Below are 17,317 nucleotides of genomic sequence, written 5' to 3' on the forward strand. Positions count from 1 at the left end.
TGGTGTACGTCGTGGCATCCTCAACCTTAAACGCCGCCCGTGCAAGGGTGGACGCATACTCCAAAACCCACCCCCCAACCTTCCCAAACCACTCACCCCCACATCCTCCTTCCCCCACGTTCACCTCCCTATGCCTCTTCAAAAACTCGACCATTCCCCACACCACTTCCCCCCACCTCGACGGCTGATCCTTCGTGTGACTTTTGGCAATCCGCGAACGTAAAAGTTCGATATTCTTCAACATCCTCTCCCACTCTTGCCCGCCCACCCCCTCCTCAACAACTTCATGCCTCAAAAACCCCTCCACAATCATCATCTTCTCCTCCACCCCCTCCACCCCCTCTCCACCCTTATCACCACCACCACCACTCGATTCGAGCGCAAGACCAGCCTGATGCGCAGCCAACGCAATCCTTGTTGAGACACTTATCCCGGTCGTCCGACTCGCGCGCTCGGTCCATATCTGTGCTTCCGAGACTTTGTTAGAGGAGCGTGCGATGAATGAGAGGGCTGCGCAGACTTCGACGCTTGGGGTCAACCCCAGCCCCCCGTCGTTACACTCGAGGAGAGTTCCGAGGGCGCGGGTGATTGAGTCGTAGGGGGAGGTAGAGGCGCGCGTAAGGGCTTTTTCGAGGATGGCGTTGAGCATGGTCGAGTCTGGGTTCGGAAGGAGTAACGCAATCTCGATAGCGCGTGTGACGACTTCGACGCGATCCTCAGGCAACAACCCTCTCCCTTCGGCAATCCTAACAACAACACCCCACACCTGTCCCAACGCCTTGTCCCCCTGTCCCCCCTCCCCACTCCTCGCAAACTGCGCCCACGCAACGGGACCATGTGCATGACTAACCGATATCGCAGATGAAAGAGACGGCGTAAGTGACAACTTCGGAATCCGCGTAAGGAGACGGAGGGTGTTGAGTTGCGCGAGGAGGATGAGGGGGAGGATGGAGGGGGAGGGTGGGGTTAGTGGGGGGGGGAAGGGGTAGAGGAGGAGGGAGGCTGGGTCTGTTGTTGTTGTTGATGTTAATGGTATTGTTGTTGGGTCTTTGGTGGTTGTAGCGGTGGATTTGGTGGTGCTTGATCGGGATGTCGGGGTTTTGGTGCTCGTGGTGCGGGTTGAGCGGGTTGTTCGTGCGGGTGTTTTCGGTGCCGACGTGGTCTCCAGTACGGAGTCTGCCTCGTTCAGGTGTTCCAGTAAGTGTTTCTTCAGCACGAATAACTCTGACAGCGCTTCCTTGACCATATCCAGCTCGCGTAGCTTATTGATCAGGTTCGAGTGTAGTCTCTCTGCATCCAATGGCCCCCGTAGTGATGCCCGTTCCATTCGTAAGATGGGTAATGCCAGTTTAAATGCTTCGACGACGTATCCAACGCGTGCTGATTGTACCGAGTCGGGTTTCGCCGCGTCTCCCGAAGCTTTCCGCGCAGCGACGAGGTTCGTGAGCGTGGTCAAAGCCGTATTAGCTGTCTTTGCCGCCAACGCTATCCGCTCCCCCTTCTCAGTCATAGATACCGTAGACGCCCTCGCCGTCGACCGCGTACCCGACGCCGTCTTCTCCGGTACGAGCGCGTCCTTCAACACCTGTACCATCGCAGCCGAACACGTCTCCAACACCTCGAGCTGCTTAACGGCCTTACTTGCTGCCGCAGCAGACATCGTCATTGTTGACGTCTTTGATGCTGCTACTGGCATCTTATGGTATCTTGTAGCGACTGTCGAGATTTGTTTTGGTGGTGCGGTTGATGAGCATGCACGTCGTTGTTGGGGGCAACGCTCTCGGTTACCCCAGAAAGACGGTTGGAGCTGGGCAATGGAGCTGGGCAATGGAGCGAATGTGAATGGAAACGGGATGGAACAGGCGAACCATGTCAGTCATATCATCGTGGCAGAGTTCGATATCGATGCTGGGTCGACGGTGTCGCATCAGTACCCGGCGCCCGTAGGTTATGAGGATGGGTATGCCTTCTCTGCTCCTTCTTCGCATTTCGAGATCTAATGAGTCTGAGTAGACAACTGGCAGAACTCATGCTCCCCGACCAAGCCCACACCCGCTCCGAAGACTGGACAATCTTCTTCCTCCGCATCCCTCTCACATCCTCATCCTCCTCCTCTTCCCCACCACCAACCTCCCCCGACAACGAGAAAGAAACTCAATTATACTACGTCCTCAACCTCGTCAACACAAAAACCATCCCCTCCGCCCGCCGCGGAGCAAAAACAATGGCGATAGCCCTCCTGACACCTCACCCATTCCTCCACATCTACAAACCTCTCCTCCTCCTCGCCTTATCAGACTACTTTTCCTCTCCCACCACCACGACCCTACAGACGCTTTATGAGGCGTGTAATCGGATGGATGTTAAGGGGTGTCCGAGGTTGACTGGGGGGGAGAGGGTGTTGTTGGGGAGTACGGAGAGGAAGGATATGTTTGAGGAGAGGTTTGGAGGGGGAGAGGGGGCGCAAGGACCGAGAGGGGCGAAGGATACGCATTTTTGGCAGACGAGGGTGGACTACCGCGGCCATTCGGTCCCAATGTCGATCCCCCTCTCCACTCCCCCAGAAATCGTCGGTGACGTGAGTCACCCTTCCTCCTGACTACCCTCTCCCGTGCTAATCCTTATGTGTAGTTTTCATTGATCACGTTCCTCACAACATTCTCCCAACACCCACCCCCACCCAACCACCCCCATCCCCTAACAACCCTCCTCTCCGCCCTCCTCTCCAACCGCCGCATCCTCTTCCTCGGCCACGGTCTCCCATCCTCAACAGTCTCCTCCTACGTCCTCGCCGCCATCGCATTCGCCTCAGGCTGGGGCCTCCTCCGGGGCTTCGTCGATCGCGCATTTCCGTATACGAACCTCTCACGTGTCGAGGACGTGGTGGGGAAAGAGGGGGAGAGGAGGAGGGGGTACATCGCTGGTGTCACGAATTTGGTTTGGGAGAGGCATGTGGAGTGGTGGGATCTCCTCTGTGATATTTCAACGGGTCGAATCACCGTATCACCCTCTGCCGCACCCCTAACGCCTACCATGTCCTGTCCCCCCATCTTGGCTCCATACATCCGGGAATCTGGAGGAGGAACTGGGGGTGTGCAGGATCCGACGGACGCGACGGGAACGGTACAGGAGTTGTTGACGATGATTGCGGCGCATTATGGGGAACATGCTATTCGTCTCCGTTGGCGTGCGTTTTTGTCGAGGTTTGTCCGGATGTCGGCGACGTACTTCCAGCTCATCCACCACGATTCCTCACTTCTCGAGGTATCGGCCCCGGCGACGAGGGGTTCTGCTTCTGGGTTGGAGGGGAGTGGATGGGTTTGGAAGGATGAGGGTAGTAAGATGAGGGAGCTTGCGACGGGATGGCGACGGTTCGAAGCATGGCGCGGCACGGAGAGTTGGCGAAACTACCAGGCGGATGTAGCCAAGGCAAGACAGAGTGTACCGTTGCCGGGCATCGACTTGGTGTACCAGGTCGATCGGTTGCGTGTCCCACGGAGTCTGGGTCCAGAAGAAAGCGCCGCAATCTACGCCGCGTTACACGACTTGACCATCCCAAACGACGACTCAGACCTCACCAAAGACCGACTAACCCATCTCCTCACCGCATTCGCCTACCAAACAACCGACGGCACTCCCGGACAATCTCTCAGCCCCCTAGCAATGGGCCTCTTCCACCCCTTCCCGCACATCCGCGAAATGACTTCGAACCTACTTTTACAACTGGAGCAACACGAAGCGGGCCGGCATTTTGTGGATGGGTTGAATCGGTTTCAGAGGTTGGTGTGGATGAGGGAGTGTGGTGGTGAATTCAAGAGAAATGGGATGATGGGCGTGGATGGGTGTGTGAGGGTTTGAATGGATGTTCGGTCGGTGTGGAATGATGCTGAATCGGTAGGAATTGCTTGAGTATATTTGACCGGAATGGAAGATGGCTGATAACTTTTTTTCATAGTCCGATCATGCTATGTTGCTGATACCTGAGCCGCTGCATAAAGGAGTTATGTCGTACCACTTCCATCAGGATCGGTAACATGCACTTGCGTCCGCTCTGCTACAACATTACTTCCTTGCAGCACAGTACAATATCCCCGTCTCACAAAATTAGGATGGCCCGTGATGTGGGAGGACGGCCATCTATTGACCTGTACAGAAGCGGACTGTATGCAAGAGAGGTGAAGGCAGTGGATTACAACGTCTCGCACCAAGGCGGATATGGCGCATTGGTGGGTGATACAAAGGGCAGCAGGCGCGTCGGCGTGGACATTGTCATCTCGCAGTTTTCTCCAGGACTCAAGGATATCCCAAAAGACGAGTCATGGCTCGATGATTTCGATGAGGTGTTCTCCCAGGATGAGTTCAACAACAGCAAGGCAATCAAGAACACAAATAAAAACTAAAAGTATTTTACTGGCATTGGGCGCTAAAGGAGTCATATGTCAAAGCAACTGGAACAAGCCTCGTCCCAGACCTTCCAGCCATCAACTTCATCAATGTCGGAGCGCGGGCATGAAAGTTCAGGTTCATGGTCAAGTCGAACCGTGGTCATTTGGGTTGGAGGAAGTTGATGAGCATGTGTGGATTGCAACGTGTGTACCGCGCTCAGCCTCCAACACACCCCTGGTGAACAGTGCTGGAACGAAGGGTAAGTGGAGGGAGGTCACTTGGGAGGACGTTGTTCGAGGTGAAGCATTGGCGTTGGATATTAAAAGGGTCAGTGTTAGGGTTGAATTATGTAGGTCATTCGTCACTATCCCACGGGGTCCGGTCGGAAGAGCGCAGGAGTTCCATGATGCCACGGCATTGGTAGTAGGGTTCCCCGAAATTCAGATAAGAGTATACTAGACTTCATATACGATAAACAATGTATCGTGTGTGGTCCCTACCTTCGTCCCTAGACCTATCGACTCCATCACTGATTCCTCGTGCTCCTGGATCTCGTCTCCCGTACCGTCCTTTCCCTTACAGAAGCTTTCTCGACAACCTCCTGCTTGACCTTCACCCCATCGACCGCATCCGTTTCCTTGCCGTTTATCCCCGTATAATCGTCCTCCTCATTCCTCCTCGCATCTCCTGATCTTATAGTCCGAGCTCTGCTTCTGGCGAATGGAGCTGGGAATTCGTCCACTGGCTCTTCTTTAATGACCACACCGGGTTTCTGTTGAGAAACAGGTTTCTCCTGTTTAACACTGGAAGCGGAGATGATGTTCCCTACCCCATCGTCAAGCACTGCTTTCTTGCGCGTACGGCGCGTGGCGATGGGGACAGGTGCAGGAGCCGTGATGCGCAGCTTCTCGATCTTCTGAGTGACATTTTCGAAATCTGCTTCTGTCAGTTTGCAGATGCTGTTCTCCTTGTCCATGTCGATATCCTGAGTCGTATCGTCCGAAACGACTTTTCGGGGTCTGGCACTGCGTCGAGTCGTTTGTGTCGGTGCGGTAACGGCAGCTGGTGCAGATATTTCTGTCTCGCCCAGGATGTCCATCGTCAAAATCTTGTTGTTCCTTTCCGTAACCGAGACTTGAGATGCAGCGGCGACCTTGCTGGCGAAGGCAATCTGATCCTTCGACGCATCGAACGTCCCGGTACTCCCCGCATCGTTAACCACCATCGCACCAGTCTTAACGTCGTCTTTAACCTCCTCACTCAGTCTCTCAAACTTATCCAATGTCTTCTCACTCCTCTTGAATCTGGATATCAAGATATGCCCAGTCTTCGGATCAATCGCCACCTCCTTCCTCTCTTTCTTCGACGCGATGACAGTGCTCGCGTCCAAAAGCGGCGCATTCATCCCTGTTTCTTGGACAGAAAGCACTTGGCGTAGGGCTGTGACGAGATCCCTATGGTACTCTGCTTCTGGATTTTGGAGAGTTTCGATCAGAACCTTGACAGGATTGTTGGGGGTGAGCTCAACAGGTGCCGGAAGGGTGTTGACTCCTGGGTGCGGCATTTCCGGAGTCGGTTCCATATGCTGAGGGTGAAGATGAAATTGTTCCTGCTCATGTCGATTTTGAGGCTCAGGTATCTATAGGCCGATGTCAGCTCTACAACACTTTGAACAACCGCGTCGCATATCTTGACCTTCTCCTGAATGTATGCATCCGCACTCCGCTCCTCCACCATTGGCAGCTCTTCCACTGGCTCCTCCTTCACAACAATATTCTCCTGTTCCTTAAGCACATCCTTCAATCTCTCCACCAAATCCTTCTTCAACCCACGGGTCGACCAGCCAAGCTCACTCAAGCGTTCGCGAAGGACAGCGACGGTCAGGGAAGAAAAATCCTCTGTCGTATCCATGGCGGTGACTTTGACCTCGACTACTGAATTGAATTGAACTGCTTCACAATAATATTCTCCTGTTCCTCAAGCACTCACAACGTCGCACGGGCCGTTACTAAGAATAGCTACTGTGGCGGTGCAGTATCCGCCACGCAACCCGTACATCGTTGGAATCGCCTTGGATTAGGAGAGCTTACCATATGAAGATACCTGAGGTATATGAGGTTCGTGGCGATCAGGATGGCCTGCTCATGTAGTGAGACGACGCACATCGACATAGCTCAACCGTACGACAAAGGTATTCATGGGTAGCGAAATGATCATAGGCCGAATGCAAAACCCTTTGAACCATTGATATGGACCAACCCTACCTTCATTACTCGCATCGCAACCAGCACTATTTTTTCGGCCCGGCGGACAGTCGTATGAATTGGGGCCTGCGTAATATGACCTCAGCTCAAAAACCTAGGCAGACATCTAACACACAGCCTCCACTTAGATCTTTCGACCTCAGGAACTCGCTTTCAAGGCTGTCAAGGCCGCTTTTTCGACTCGGATCATGTCGTACAATCGCGTCTCCTCCCTCCTCGCCTCCTGCGCGGCAAGACCAACAGGCGTCACGGGTGTCGAGGACTCGTGTCCCTCAGAGCCGAACGAGGATCAGCATGGCAACAGATCACATCTCGATGCTCCTACGTTGCCATCTCTTCGGGATATGCTCCATACGCCTGATCCATTGCTTCCAACCGGCAGATGGGAAGAACCTCGCTTCACGCCTCCCATCGGCATCTCTTCACATACGGACTTCATCCACCATCTTGATCAGCGTGATCACCACTCCAGATGCTGTCACTCGGTTCCTGAGGGTTGGCGAGGGGTGGAGGATAAAGATAATCGGACACCGCGGCTCTTACGGCAAGTCAGTGTGAAGCTACACGTTTTGCAGGACTCGTATTATTTCCCTCGTCAACGTCATGTTATGCTGCCCCTTGAAAGGTTGGATACGCGAGACAAGGCGGATGTGATGGATGTTGATTCACCTGAACGCGATGGTGAGGTTGTGAAGGGGCTGGCAGACCGCGCTGCTTTTCTGGAAAACGAGGTGCAGGAGGCGAAGTTACAGAAAGTCAAGGAGATTACTTCAGAGGCTGCTTCATCCAACACCTTCAGACCTCGACAAGACTATAAATCTTCACCCGCATCCTCCTCCCGACTCTCTGACAGCGGTTCAAGTTGCTCGCCTGCCCCCCTTTCCGAAAGCGGGCTATGGGATTCGACCGATAAGATCAAGCGTCACCGCAAATCCTCCTCAAAGTCGTCCAGTCTTGCATCCGTTTCATTCCAAGAATTCGTATCACCCTCAATACCACCTTCCGGATTCGCAACTCCAAACTCGAAATCCACACCTACTCGCCGCGTGGCCCGTGTCGCTTGCCTCCCCTGCCGTTACCGAAAAGTCAAGTGTGACGCAAAACTTCCCGTATGTAGAACATGCGAGGCGAGGAGTGCCCCGGACCAGTGTGAGTGGAAAAAGAGTGCGAGGGGCGGGGCGAGAGTACCGAGGAGGAAGGTGCAACATATGCAAGACGCGGAGCGTGCGCCTCATGAGAGACGTTTACCTTACGAGAGGGGATGGACAAGCGATGACGGGCATACGATGGAAGGAGGACGGGTAATGAGCCGACTAGACGGCCGTGAAGACGAACGTGTGGCAGGCGGGTCCCCGTGGGTATTGGGTAAAAGGGGCATGTGAACGCAGTGTAGCATCGGGTATGTACATATCCCACGTACTATCACCAGGCGTGCATACCGAAGATATCGTTATCACATTTGCATTCTGCTATATATGGTTGCAACTGAGCGAATGCAGCAGTTCAATCTTACCCCGGAGTGTTTGTGAGCATTGTGGAGCAAATTACGAGAATTTCTGGGAACGGACTGATACTCGTTGCCGGGGTTAAACCATCTCGTTTGTTAACTGACAACTGTACTTACGGAGATGTCAGGACATTTTCTTGCCGGGTAACGGGTAACGGGTCGCAGGGTGTACGTATACGTATGGCTGGCGATCATGAGCGTGGGAGTAATTGTGAAAGGCCTATGTCCAGACGGAATGACTCATTGAGTATCGGTAGCTATTAAAATTTGATTACGACAGTGAAAATATTCAAATCACAATTGCATTGTTTCACGAAATCACTCTGGGTCTTCCATCCCCCGAGCACGGCTGCGCTCACGCGACTTGCCAAGGTCAGACTTCATTGAAATAAGGACACCTGGCAAGATCGCAATGGCGAATTGGCTATGCTGACAGCTGTGTGGATCACAGCGACTACGGAGAGTGAGGAAAGCGCGACCTTGGGTCTCAAGAAAGCATTCACGAAAGGCCACGTTCTTCAGTTCACGAAGGAGTTGATGAGTGCGAAGAAAGTTGGGACGGAGGAGGGTATGGCGATCGACGAAATGATTGTCGAGTGCGGTTGATTGTGAACGAGTAGTGGTATGAGTAGTTGCTGGAAGGGTTTGATGAGCATAGTATGGATATTTCGGGATGGAGGATCTCTCGAATCGCCGTTATCCTAGCGGGCCGTATGATGATCATGTATGTGTAAGTGTAATGTAGCTGGAGATTGCCCTAAGCAGACCCTATAGCGTATCATATGGATGCCATTGTATTTTCAAATCCTCATTCATGATATTACAATCCTCATCAGTTACGCTGCCTGGCGAGCCCTCAATGTCCCTCGGCAATTCGATGTTCGGTGCTCGGACCTCCTCATACTCGCCACACGTGCACTCACAACCGTGCAAAGAGTGTGCGTAGGTATACAACACAAACAATTAGCTATACGCAGCGGAGGACTATCAGGGTGACAAGTGAGAGGACAGACACCTGTGGGTAGTGAGGAGGAAGGTGTATCTCCGGAAACCTTCGGAACTCAAGCGTCGGGGAAGTTTGTTTGAAACCGGGGAATTTTAGACACAAGACTACAGCAGGTGAGAACAACCTGTCCAGGGCATCGCGGAAATGGATTTGAGTTTGATAAACATAACCTGAATCTTATTTTCCTACATAGCAAAAAGTAGATCTAACTGCCTAAATATGACGTGGAATATCCTTCTCAGCAGCGCTGCGCGCAGCCGTGTCGGAGCATCATTCCCTGTAGAACGTACCATACTGTAACTCGATGTCATCCAAGCATGTCATGACCAGGTTCCATCACAGTCTCTTGCATCGAAGATGTCTTCGAACAAACATTCCTTCCTCCGCTGCTCCCTCGTCTCAGATCAACCTTACTCGTGACGTATGATCAATGCGACTACCAAGCTGTAACAAAGCGGCGATAGCATCATCTTCTGGGCTGCCTTCACCTCTTTCAAGAGAAGGATTTCTACCGTGCGGACAAATAGGCGCTTGAGGAAGACTTGAATTCGTCATAGACGGTCCAGCTTCACGTATCTTTTCACGTGGAGCCCAAGAAGTCAAATCCGCAACGCGTTGCCAAGTCAACGGCCGACTTCTTGTTTAAACCGGCGTTGCCTCGGCACTTGACCGATAACCGATGTGCCGTGTACAAACCCAGATCAAAGAAGTGCAATTTACACTCATAACAGACCTTCGGCCTCTTCCCAAGATGCTCTCGTCTGTGAAGATGCGGGATCAGATCTTCGACTTTCGACGTTAGGAGCTCGCAACAAGGGATCGGGCACTTATACCTCGGCTGCCCCGCATGATCTTTGACCAAGTGCTGGACAATTCTCATCTCATCTGGAAAAGTCTTACCACAGCTACAGTTGAAGGACTTCAAATTCCAACCCCCAACCATCACGCCATCAACAACTTCCATCTTATGCACCTTCCTGGCATGTGAATTCAGAACATTTTGCGTAGCAAAGGTGTGGTAACGTGCCATGCTTGGACAAGCGATGCTGGTCTCATGCTTAGCGTATTTTCGAACACAATGTTCAGTCACATATGATATGTTCGTCCATTTTCTTCCACATGTGGCGACTGGACATTGGAATAACCATTGGCGGTCATGAGCAACTCTGTAATGCTACAGTGCATGTTGGGGTGAAGGGAACTATCTATCGCAACTACGGCAGATGTTGACAGCTTTCTCGAATGCCGCCGGGGTTGGCTCTACCGAACTGCTCGTTTTTTCGGTTGACTCTTCTTCTGCTGTGCTCTTATTCGACGAAGACGCTGCCTTCTCGTATTGTGCTAGCACTCCTGCGCTGACCCGAAGTGTCACGATCCGAGACTTTGGCGCGCCAGCAGAGGTCTCATCGGGGCAAAGAAGTGACGAATTATTTTCAGTCTTTCGAGCTTTGCTGAGAGGACTGTTCGGTCGCTCTTTTCTGAATCCACGCAGCTACTCTCTGATTCGTGGCCGAGTTCACCGGGATAACCGGCTCCGCCCACGAAGTGGATTGGTCGTCTTCGGCAGACGTAGACTCGGCGGTAGTCTGTATGACCGCTTTAGCAGCCTCCTTAGCCGCTGTGTTGATCCAGTTGCCACTGCGTTTTTGTTGCTCGTGGAAGGCAAGCTGTGCGATGGAATGTGCTGCACCGGCCATCCAACCCAAAGTTCGTGCCTTGTGTCGAAGTATCTGCTCCATAAGATATCTGTTGGAGAGATCTTCTTGCATTGCTTCCTCGTCCACGATCTTATCAACGTGCCTTCAACGATTTCTTCCACGATCTCCTCGACCTCCGGGATTAGAGACCCTTCCTCGGGCTTCGGGGCATCCAAGACTGTCTCCGGTGCAGACGTTGTGTCATGTGCAGCAAGTTGCTTGCTGGACACCTTATCCTCGGCGTTCCCGACACTTGGCATGACATCTTCGCGGCTTCTGTCGGGAGTCTTGAGGGTTGAAGGTTGAAGGGCAGGGCACAGTACCTGGGATCTGAGCCGGCACATGTTCCTGCGATGAGCTATTCCTGGATGGATTCAAACACCACGTCTTCCATCGCGTCGCCATCTGTAAGCCGATCAACCTGCTCCCCCGCTCCTTGAATTGAGCTGGGCTGAGATGGGTGAGAATTGATTTTTGGAGGCGTAATTGGACGCTCGATCGAGGTGGAATTCGTCTCCTCCTCGCGCTGGGGTGGGACAATCATTGCTGCAGACGGAGACTCGGGGTGGTCGCTGGCCTTCACTCCACCGGCGTCTTCAGCCGTGTGAAGACTGAGAGAATGACTTGTGTCGATGCTCTTATGGCATTGTGTTGTAGTCGACGTAGCAGGACTTTCGAAGGTCTGGGCTACATCATCTGTATTCTTGACCATGTCGACTGCTTGCGCCATGGCTATACTCGCGAACGTGGAAGGCAACACATCATCAGTGCCGACAACGTCCATTGGCGAGCGCGATGGTAGTTCTTTCGGCACGGTGCTTGTTGTTTCTTGCTGCTCGGTATGCAGATCATCTTCTGCTGCCGGAACAAGAGGGTGCGTGAAAGCAGCCGCACCGCAAGCCTCCTCTCCAACCTTCGCCGCGTGAGCGGTGTCCGTCACGATAACGGCGTTAGGGACGGGCAGCGAAGGAGGTTGCTCATAGTCTTCGTGAATTGGGAAGACAAAGGTTGAGTTGCAGATGTTGGAAGTGCCACATCTTGCTCCTTATCGGCTGCGTCCAACTCCATGGTGACTGAGGTCGACGATCCCTCTTCGTTCACCAAAGGCGTTGGAGAAGTTGGAGGCGAAGATATGGGTATGTAGGCATCTATCTCTGACTCGTAATCTGGCGACAAGGACGTCAAGCACTCCAAGATCTCCTCGCGACTCCGAATCTGCATGGTGGCGCGATTATGGGCATTGGGATCGATATAGTTGACATTCGGAGGATGATGCGAGAACATGGAGGGAGGCGCAGCTGCTCTGGTGGGACTTATACTTCGATTTGTATCACAAACGATCGGTTCGGGTCTTAGCACAAGAATTAGCAATTGGATCATCTCATGCGCTGGCTCGACTTACTCTGTATCCTTCTTCACTTGATCGGCGGTATTGACAGCCTCCTGAACACCGATGACTCCGCCACGTAAAGGATTATGAATATCTGCTGGAATATAATTGGCATCTGAAGGGCGGAACGGCGACGCAAGCTTGAGGGTAGCGGTTTGGTTGGTTTTTGACACCTGACCAGGCTTAAGCTTCCAAGCCGGAGTTCCATATCTAAGAATAGAATGTTAGCGATGAAATCGTCATGGTCCACGATTAGCCATACTCATGAACTTAATTCTTCTTCTGTAAGAAGCTCATGCTGACGGGTCGTCATACAAGGATGACAATATCACCACTTGATCGAATTCCCAGGCTGACACAAGTACGTATGACAAGATCTCAGATGTCGAAACCACCACGAAGCTCGCTGATCCGCACAGGTGATTGGCGTATGGTTGAGCAGGAGAGTTTGGAAGGTTTTGTTGAAAAATTGAAGAGATATTTTTTGTCGGCGTATCGTACATCATATGGCTGCACCGACATGCTGAGCGATGCGTCGACGTTGCAGGCCCAAACCTGGGGTTACGAGGTAGTAGGACAGAGAAAAGGATGACCTTTCACGACTCGATTTCTCCTGAAAGTAAACATAGGGAGTGGCACCGTAAGAACATATAGTGGGCAAATCCTGGGTGGTGGAAGTTTGTCACAATGGCAATTGCCATGCCTCCGAATTCATCGATATCCTTAAGCTTAACACGTATGTGCGTCGGGGGCAGGTTCTGATCATAGAAACTGAAGACATTTCGGTTGAGGGTCTACTCAGATGTCAAATTTTTACATGTATTCACTTACGTTTGTCTTACAATTGCCCTCTGCACTTACGGCCGTCCTCGTTGCAATCGATCGAACAACTCGACTACCCAGAACTTCGGCGCGGGCTGGGAACTTGTGGAGGTTCTCATCGACAGATAAAAGACTCTTACACAATCTGAGCAAAATATGACCATCCTTGGCATCTTCTCCAGATCACTCGCGGCTGGCAGTACGCCTTCCTCGGTATTCAAGACAGACCCTACGATGACCCACCCTACGGGGCCCTAGCTTCCAGTCGCCGAGTATGCTGGTACCACTTCACAAATCTTCCCTGAGTTCGGCCGGGTGTCTACCGTTCATAGCCCCGCTGAGCTCCACGCTGTAACTAACGGGACTTTCCCCCTAGTTGACAACACCTGGTACCCCACCCGTGGTTAGGATGGGAGACCAAGTGCGCCCTTAGGGTAATCGGACCGAGCGGTTCCTCTGCGGTAGCATGGCCGGAGGTCGGGATGCAAACTTCAAATATTTGACATAAGAAATGACATAGTCTTCTTTTCTACGGCTCTCCTAATCGCCACTCTTATTCATCTCTTACATCTTCACACCCCGTTCATGCTCACTACGGGCCGTCTCCTTAAGAACTCTTCCTAATTATCCTCTTCATATATGTCTCCTAACTTCTTCACGACTTGTTGGACTCCTCCTTAAGCTTGTCGATCTCGCCCTGTTGTACGTGGGAATAGCTTCAATTAGATAGACCAACACTGGACGAGGCTCACAAATCTTTCCGGCATGTAGAAAGAACGTACAGTAGTGAGGTTACCTAACTCTGTCCTACATAGCACACGCAGGCGGCTGGTGAAGTGAGCGCCAGCGGATGTCGATTGGGTGGACCCACGACTCTCGGAGCAGAGACCCGTTGGGCCGAGTGATATCTGTTGTGCGCCGCAGCACAGTCGCTGCCGTAGCGCTACGGCGTGGGCACCTTTGCGCCGCAGCACAGTCCATGCCAGAGCACAGCAGCCATAATTAATACCTTAAAATGGAGCAACCGTGGGAAGGCGTAGTCTAATTGTCTCGCGCTTAAAGCTCAAGTGCTACAAACTATCTCTAATGCCAAGCAATGCTGGCAGGGTCTATACTTATCGCAGTTCTTCCTCTGACCTCTACAACGGGCACAACTCCTCTTACTCTTCCTTGGCACTCGTCGCTGCTGCTCTATAGTCCTCCGGCTTTGTACATGTTCCCTGGATCGCAAAATCATTTTCTTTAGTGTAGGGGTTCTCACGCCGCTCTCTTCGTCGCTGCTTCCGGTGCTGTTCCTTTCGTCGCTGCTCTCGTTGCTGATCCTCCCGTTGACTCTCTCATCGTTGTCGCTCTGGCTTCCCCTACAGCTCAACCTACTTTTACCCGCAAGATCTCCCTGATGACAATGATTGGTACAAGACACCTTCGCCTTTCTGAATCGGCAATTGGATGTGCAGCGCGTTCGGCAACCACATTTGATTCTGCCAGCAGTTGCAGTACTGATGAGTCGGGCTGCTGTACGCAATGTTATCCATTCGGATTTTGGAGGCATCTCGAAATTCCTCTGCTCAACAACCTGCTGCAATGCCAAAAGGTAAGGGGTAGGTACTGGGTAATAGCAACACGGAATTTGTAGGATACCATCGATCGAACTCTCCATGCTCTGAGAGAAGGAAATGGGCATCCCCATGCTTCTTTCGGAGAGCAACGCAATCGATTCTGAGCACATCCGTACCATGGAATCTGTCCTGAGGAGGTACAAATAGCGAAACCTGATCAAAAGGTTCAAACACTTCGACTGTCCTGGAGGATTTATGGTACTTCACCATTTTCGCCCTTGAAATCGTTGACCGACGCTTTGCTTCGCTGATAATTGCCCCATGCCTCCCAGTATACTCAGGGACGATGTTTTCCAGATCTAATCGACGACGCTTTTGTAAAGTTTCTCCTGAGACAGGCTCCGACTCTCTCGTTCGTACCATGGTCTGGTGCGGTGAAGATGGCTGAGTCGAACTTGTTAGCGCAGTCGAAACGATTTGAGGAGGCGTTCTTTGAGTGATACTCGATTCTCTGAGCCTGTTGCCAAACAACAGTCGTACAAAGGTACGAGTGGTGGCAAGCAGGCCTCTGCTTTCGTTCTCGTCGACGGTGCCCGAGCCGGTAAAGACCTCAGAATGATGTTCTTCTGGTGCAGCTGTGATCCCATGATCATCGTCAGGAGATTCGTCCAGCTCAGTAATCCCTAAAACCGACGGGCACGGCGAGTCCCCCTCAGGCTGAAGGACAGTTTCGTATTCAAAGTCCGAGCCGCTTGATCCTCCACCATGCTCTTCTTGATATGCACTGCCGACCAAATGTCCAACTCGTCGTACATGCTGCTCCTGACATTGTGATTCATCCTCCCGTCGTACAAGTGATGCTCCTCCATCCTCCTCAAGTCGTAGCATCACTCGTTGTGATCCGGCTACCTCGGTCCCGCCTTCGAGGTCATTCTCAACAGCTAGCATTATCTCGTCGCACTCTGGTGTGTCCACAGCAGGTGAATCCGAAGGGCAGACCTGAGGCCTGGGAATGAGGGTCAAATCGCGGCAATGCCATTGAAATTGTTCTCCCCCTTTCCTTATTTGCAAGATTACGACCACCCTGGCTCGTTTTGCATTTCAGCGTCCCACGTTCTCGAGAGTGATGAAAACAGCTGAATCGACTGGATTTGGGCACGACATAGAGCATTCTCCGCCTGTGAAAATGATCGCCATATTTCCCACAGCTTGCCACGTCACTGGAGTCTCACGTCGCAAGCCCCAAGAGAATATTGCACCTCTTGCGGAGAACTACAAAGTCTGCCTTTTTCCCTAACTCCTCTGCTCTCTTTCTGTCGTCTCCAGCCAAAGATTGAACCCACCTACGATACTGAAACTCTGCCCCACTACTCTCAACGTCAGGATCGCTAGAATCGCCTTCCCCCCAAGTTTTGCCGTTGCTGTCATGCTGTGGACTCTCCTCACGATGTGATATCAATTCCTCTACGCTCCCCTCTTGCGCTGAACCGTCTTTCGAGATGCTGGGCCCTCTTTGGTCTCCTCACTACGTATGCCTTCCTCTGGTTGGATCCTGAAGTCTTCCACGCTTTTTGATCGTCGTGTGCTTCCTTGTAATGGTACCGGTGATCCTCCTCCGGCCTCTTCTCGTTGTGATCTCTCTTCGTTGTCTTTGCCGTTCGTCTTAGACGTTGAACTTTAGTCTCCAGCTGCAGCGCGCAATTTTAGGTTTAATTCAAGTGCTGTGCTCTGTCGCGGCTATTTTTAATATCGATCGATCATGGGGGGCGAGGCTACAATACAAGACTTGCAAGAGGCGGCAAGATCTAGAGTTGTGCACGCAAACATATGATTTGCAAAGATACGTGGACGGCTACGATTGGATTGGAACATATGGAGGATAGATATGCAAAAGAATAGGACATTCTTTTTCCCAATTGGGTGTACCGTGGCATGGCAGGACGCCTACGCTAGGACCCAGAACGGGTCCCGACTGTAACACCTCTTCCCAGGGGGCCCTTCGCCGTTCAGTTTCCTGACTCGGCTGCACCCACGCAAACTCTTATTGGCTCTCTTACCGGTTCCATAGCGACTTGATCCCAGAGGTGGGCTCTTTGATCTTTCGAACTTTAGCCACCCCCAAATCATTCCTTGCTGCAGACCGGTCCCCCACCCATGTAGTGGGTGGGGGGGACTGGGTGCGCGCAGAATTCATCGAAGACCTCTACCCCATGTTGCACTATTTCCCCGAGGGATGGTAGGCAACTTTGCTGGGTCGTCATATTCTTTGGGAGGGACGGACTTAGCCAATTGCAATTAGGATCGAACAAATGAAAAGCGCTGACCAAGCATGTTCATCCATACACACGAGCTGTACCAGAAGAGCAGCCACGGGTTCTTCAATTGATGCAAACGATCAGAGTTGCTATCGCTCGTTGCTCATGGGAGCACGGAATCACCATCACGTACAATACATGATATCGATCATGAATACAATCGCCGCAATGCTTGAGCTGTCTAATATACCCCCCATGGGCCTCGAACCATCGCAACCCTTGCGATCTTGGCCGCCGAGGCACTGTGTTGGAGGTTCTGTACATGTCATGTCATGGACGAGAAAGCACCTTCAGCGACGTTCTTCCTCCTTTGTGTCGTTCTACTGAGATGGGCTATGCACGAGGGTTTTCGAGATGTACATATGAGTTTA

The 17,317-nt window shown here is 52.2% G+C and overlaps 7 protein-coding genes across 7 annotated transcripts; 3 read left to right on the forward strand and 4 right to left on the reverse strand.

The window, feature by feature from the left end:
• The first annotated feature begins 1,817 nt into the window (after positions 1 to 1,817).
• Positions 1,818 to 4,037, forward strand: SAICODRAFT_154213 (spindle pole body interacting protein). The gene is made up of 2 exons (XM_019165569.1): positions 1,818 to 2,578; positions 2,632 to 4,037. The coding sequence occupies exons 1-2, from the start codon at positions 2,000 to 2,002 to the stop codon at positions 3,856 to 3,858; spliced, it is 1,806 nt and encodes a 601-aa protein (XP_019022411.1). The 5' UTR covers positions 1,818 to 1,999; the 3' UTR covers positions 3,859 to 4,037.
• An 853-nt stretch (positions 4,038 to 4,890) lies between these two features.
• Positions 4,891 to 6,364, reverse strand: SAICODRAFT_31267 (uncharacterized protein). The gene is made up of 2 exons (XM_019167882.1): positions 6,082 to 6,364; positions 4,891 to 6,025 (listed from the first exon to the last, which is right to left on the reverse strand). Exons 1-2 carry the CDS (start codon positions 6,295 to 6,297, stop codon positions 4,913 to 4,915), a joined length of 1,329 nt encoding a protein of 442 aa, XP_019022412.1. The 5' UTR covers positions 6,298 to 6,364; the 3' UTR covers positions 4,891 to 4,912.
• A 406-nt stretch (positions 6,365 to 6,770) lies between these two features.
• On the forward strand, positions 6,771 to 8,335 carry SAICODRAFT_31270 (uncharacterized protein). The gene has a single exon (XM_019167883.1). The coding sequence runs from the start codon at positions 6,839 to 6,841 to the stop codon at positions 8,030 to 8,032; it is 1,194 nt and encodes a 397-aa protein (XP_019022413.1). The 5' UTR covers positions 6,771 to 6,838; the 3' UTR covers positions 8,033 to 8,335.
• Positions 8,336 to 9,743: 1,408 nt separating this feature from the next.
• On the reverse strand, positions 9,744 to 10,193 carry SAICODRAFT_36369 (uncharacterized protein; the record flags this gene model as incomplete). Its single annotated transcript, XM_019168495.1, has 1 exon — positions 9,744 to 10,193. One exon carries the CDS (start codon positions 10,191 to 10,193, stop codon positions 9,744 to 9,746), a length of 450 nt encoding a protein of 149 aa, XP_019022414.1.
• A 96-nt stretch (positions 10,194 to 10,289) lies between these two features.
• On the forward strand, positions 10,290 to 11,329 carry SAICODRAFT_154268 (uncharacterized protein). Its single transcript, XM_019165570.1, has one exon. The coding sequence runs from the start codon at positions 10,387 to 10,389 to the stop codon at positions 11,164 to 11,166; it is 780 nt and encodes a 259-aa protein (XP_019022415.1). The 5' UTR covers positions 10,290 to 10,386; the 3' UTR covers positions 11,167 to 11,329.
• Positions 10,738 to 12,756, reverse strand: SAICODRAFT_20674 (uncharacterized protein; the record flags this gene model as incomplete). Its single annotated transcript, XM_019166303.1, has 4 exons — positions 10,738 to 11,836; positions 11,896 to 12,211; positions 12,263 to 12,460; positions 12,752 to 12,756. The coding sequence occupies 4 exons, from the start codon at positions 12,754 to 12,756 to the stop codon at positions 11,219 to 11,221; spliced, it is 1,137 nt and encodes a 378-aa protein (XP_019022416.1). The 3' UTR covers positions 10,738 to 11,218.
• Positions 12,757 to 14,705: 1,949 nt separating this feature from the next.
• Positions 14,706 to 15,865, reverse strand: SAICODRAFT_31272 (uncharacterized protein; the record flags this gene model as incomplete). Its single annotated transcript, XM_019167884.1, has 1 exon — positions 14,706 to 15,865. A coding segment is annotated over exon 1 (611 nt), but the record flags the coding sequence as incomplete, so codon positions are not given.
• Positions 15,866 to 17,317: the final 1,452 nt, after the last annotated feature.

Source organism: Saitoella complicata, assembly GCF_001661265.1.
Source record: "Saitoella complicata NRRL Y-17804 unplaced genomic scaffold SAICOscaffold_20, whole genome shotgun sequence".
Classification (NCBI taxonomy): Eukaryota; Fungi; Ascomycota; class Saitoellomycetes; order Saitoellales; family Saitoellaceae; genus Saitoella; species Saitoella complicata.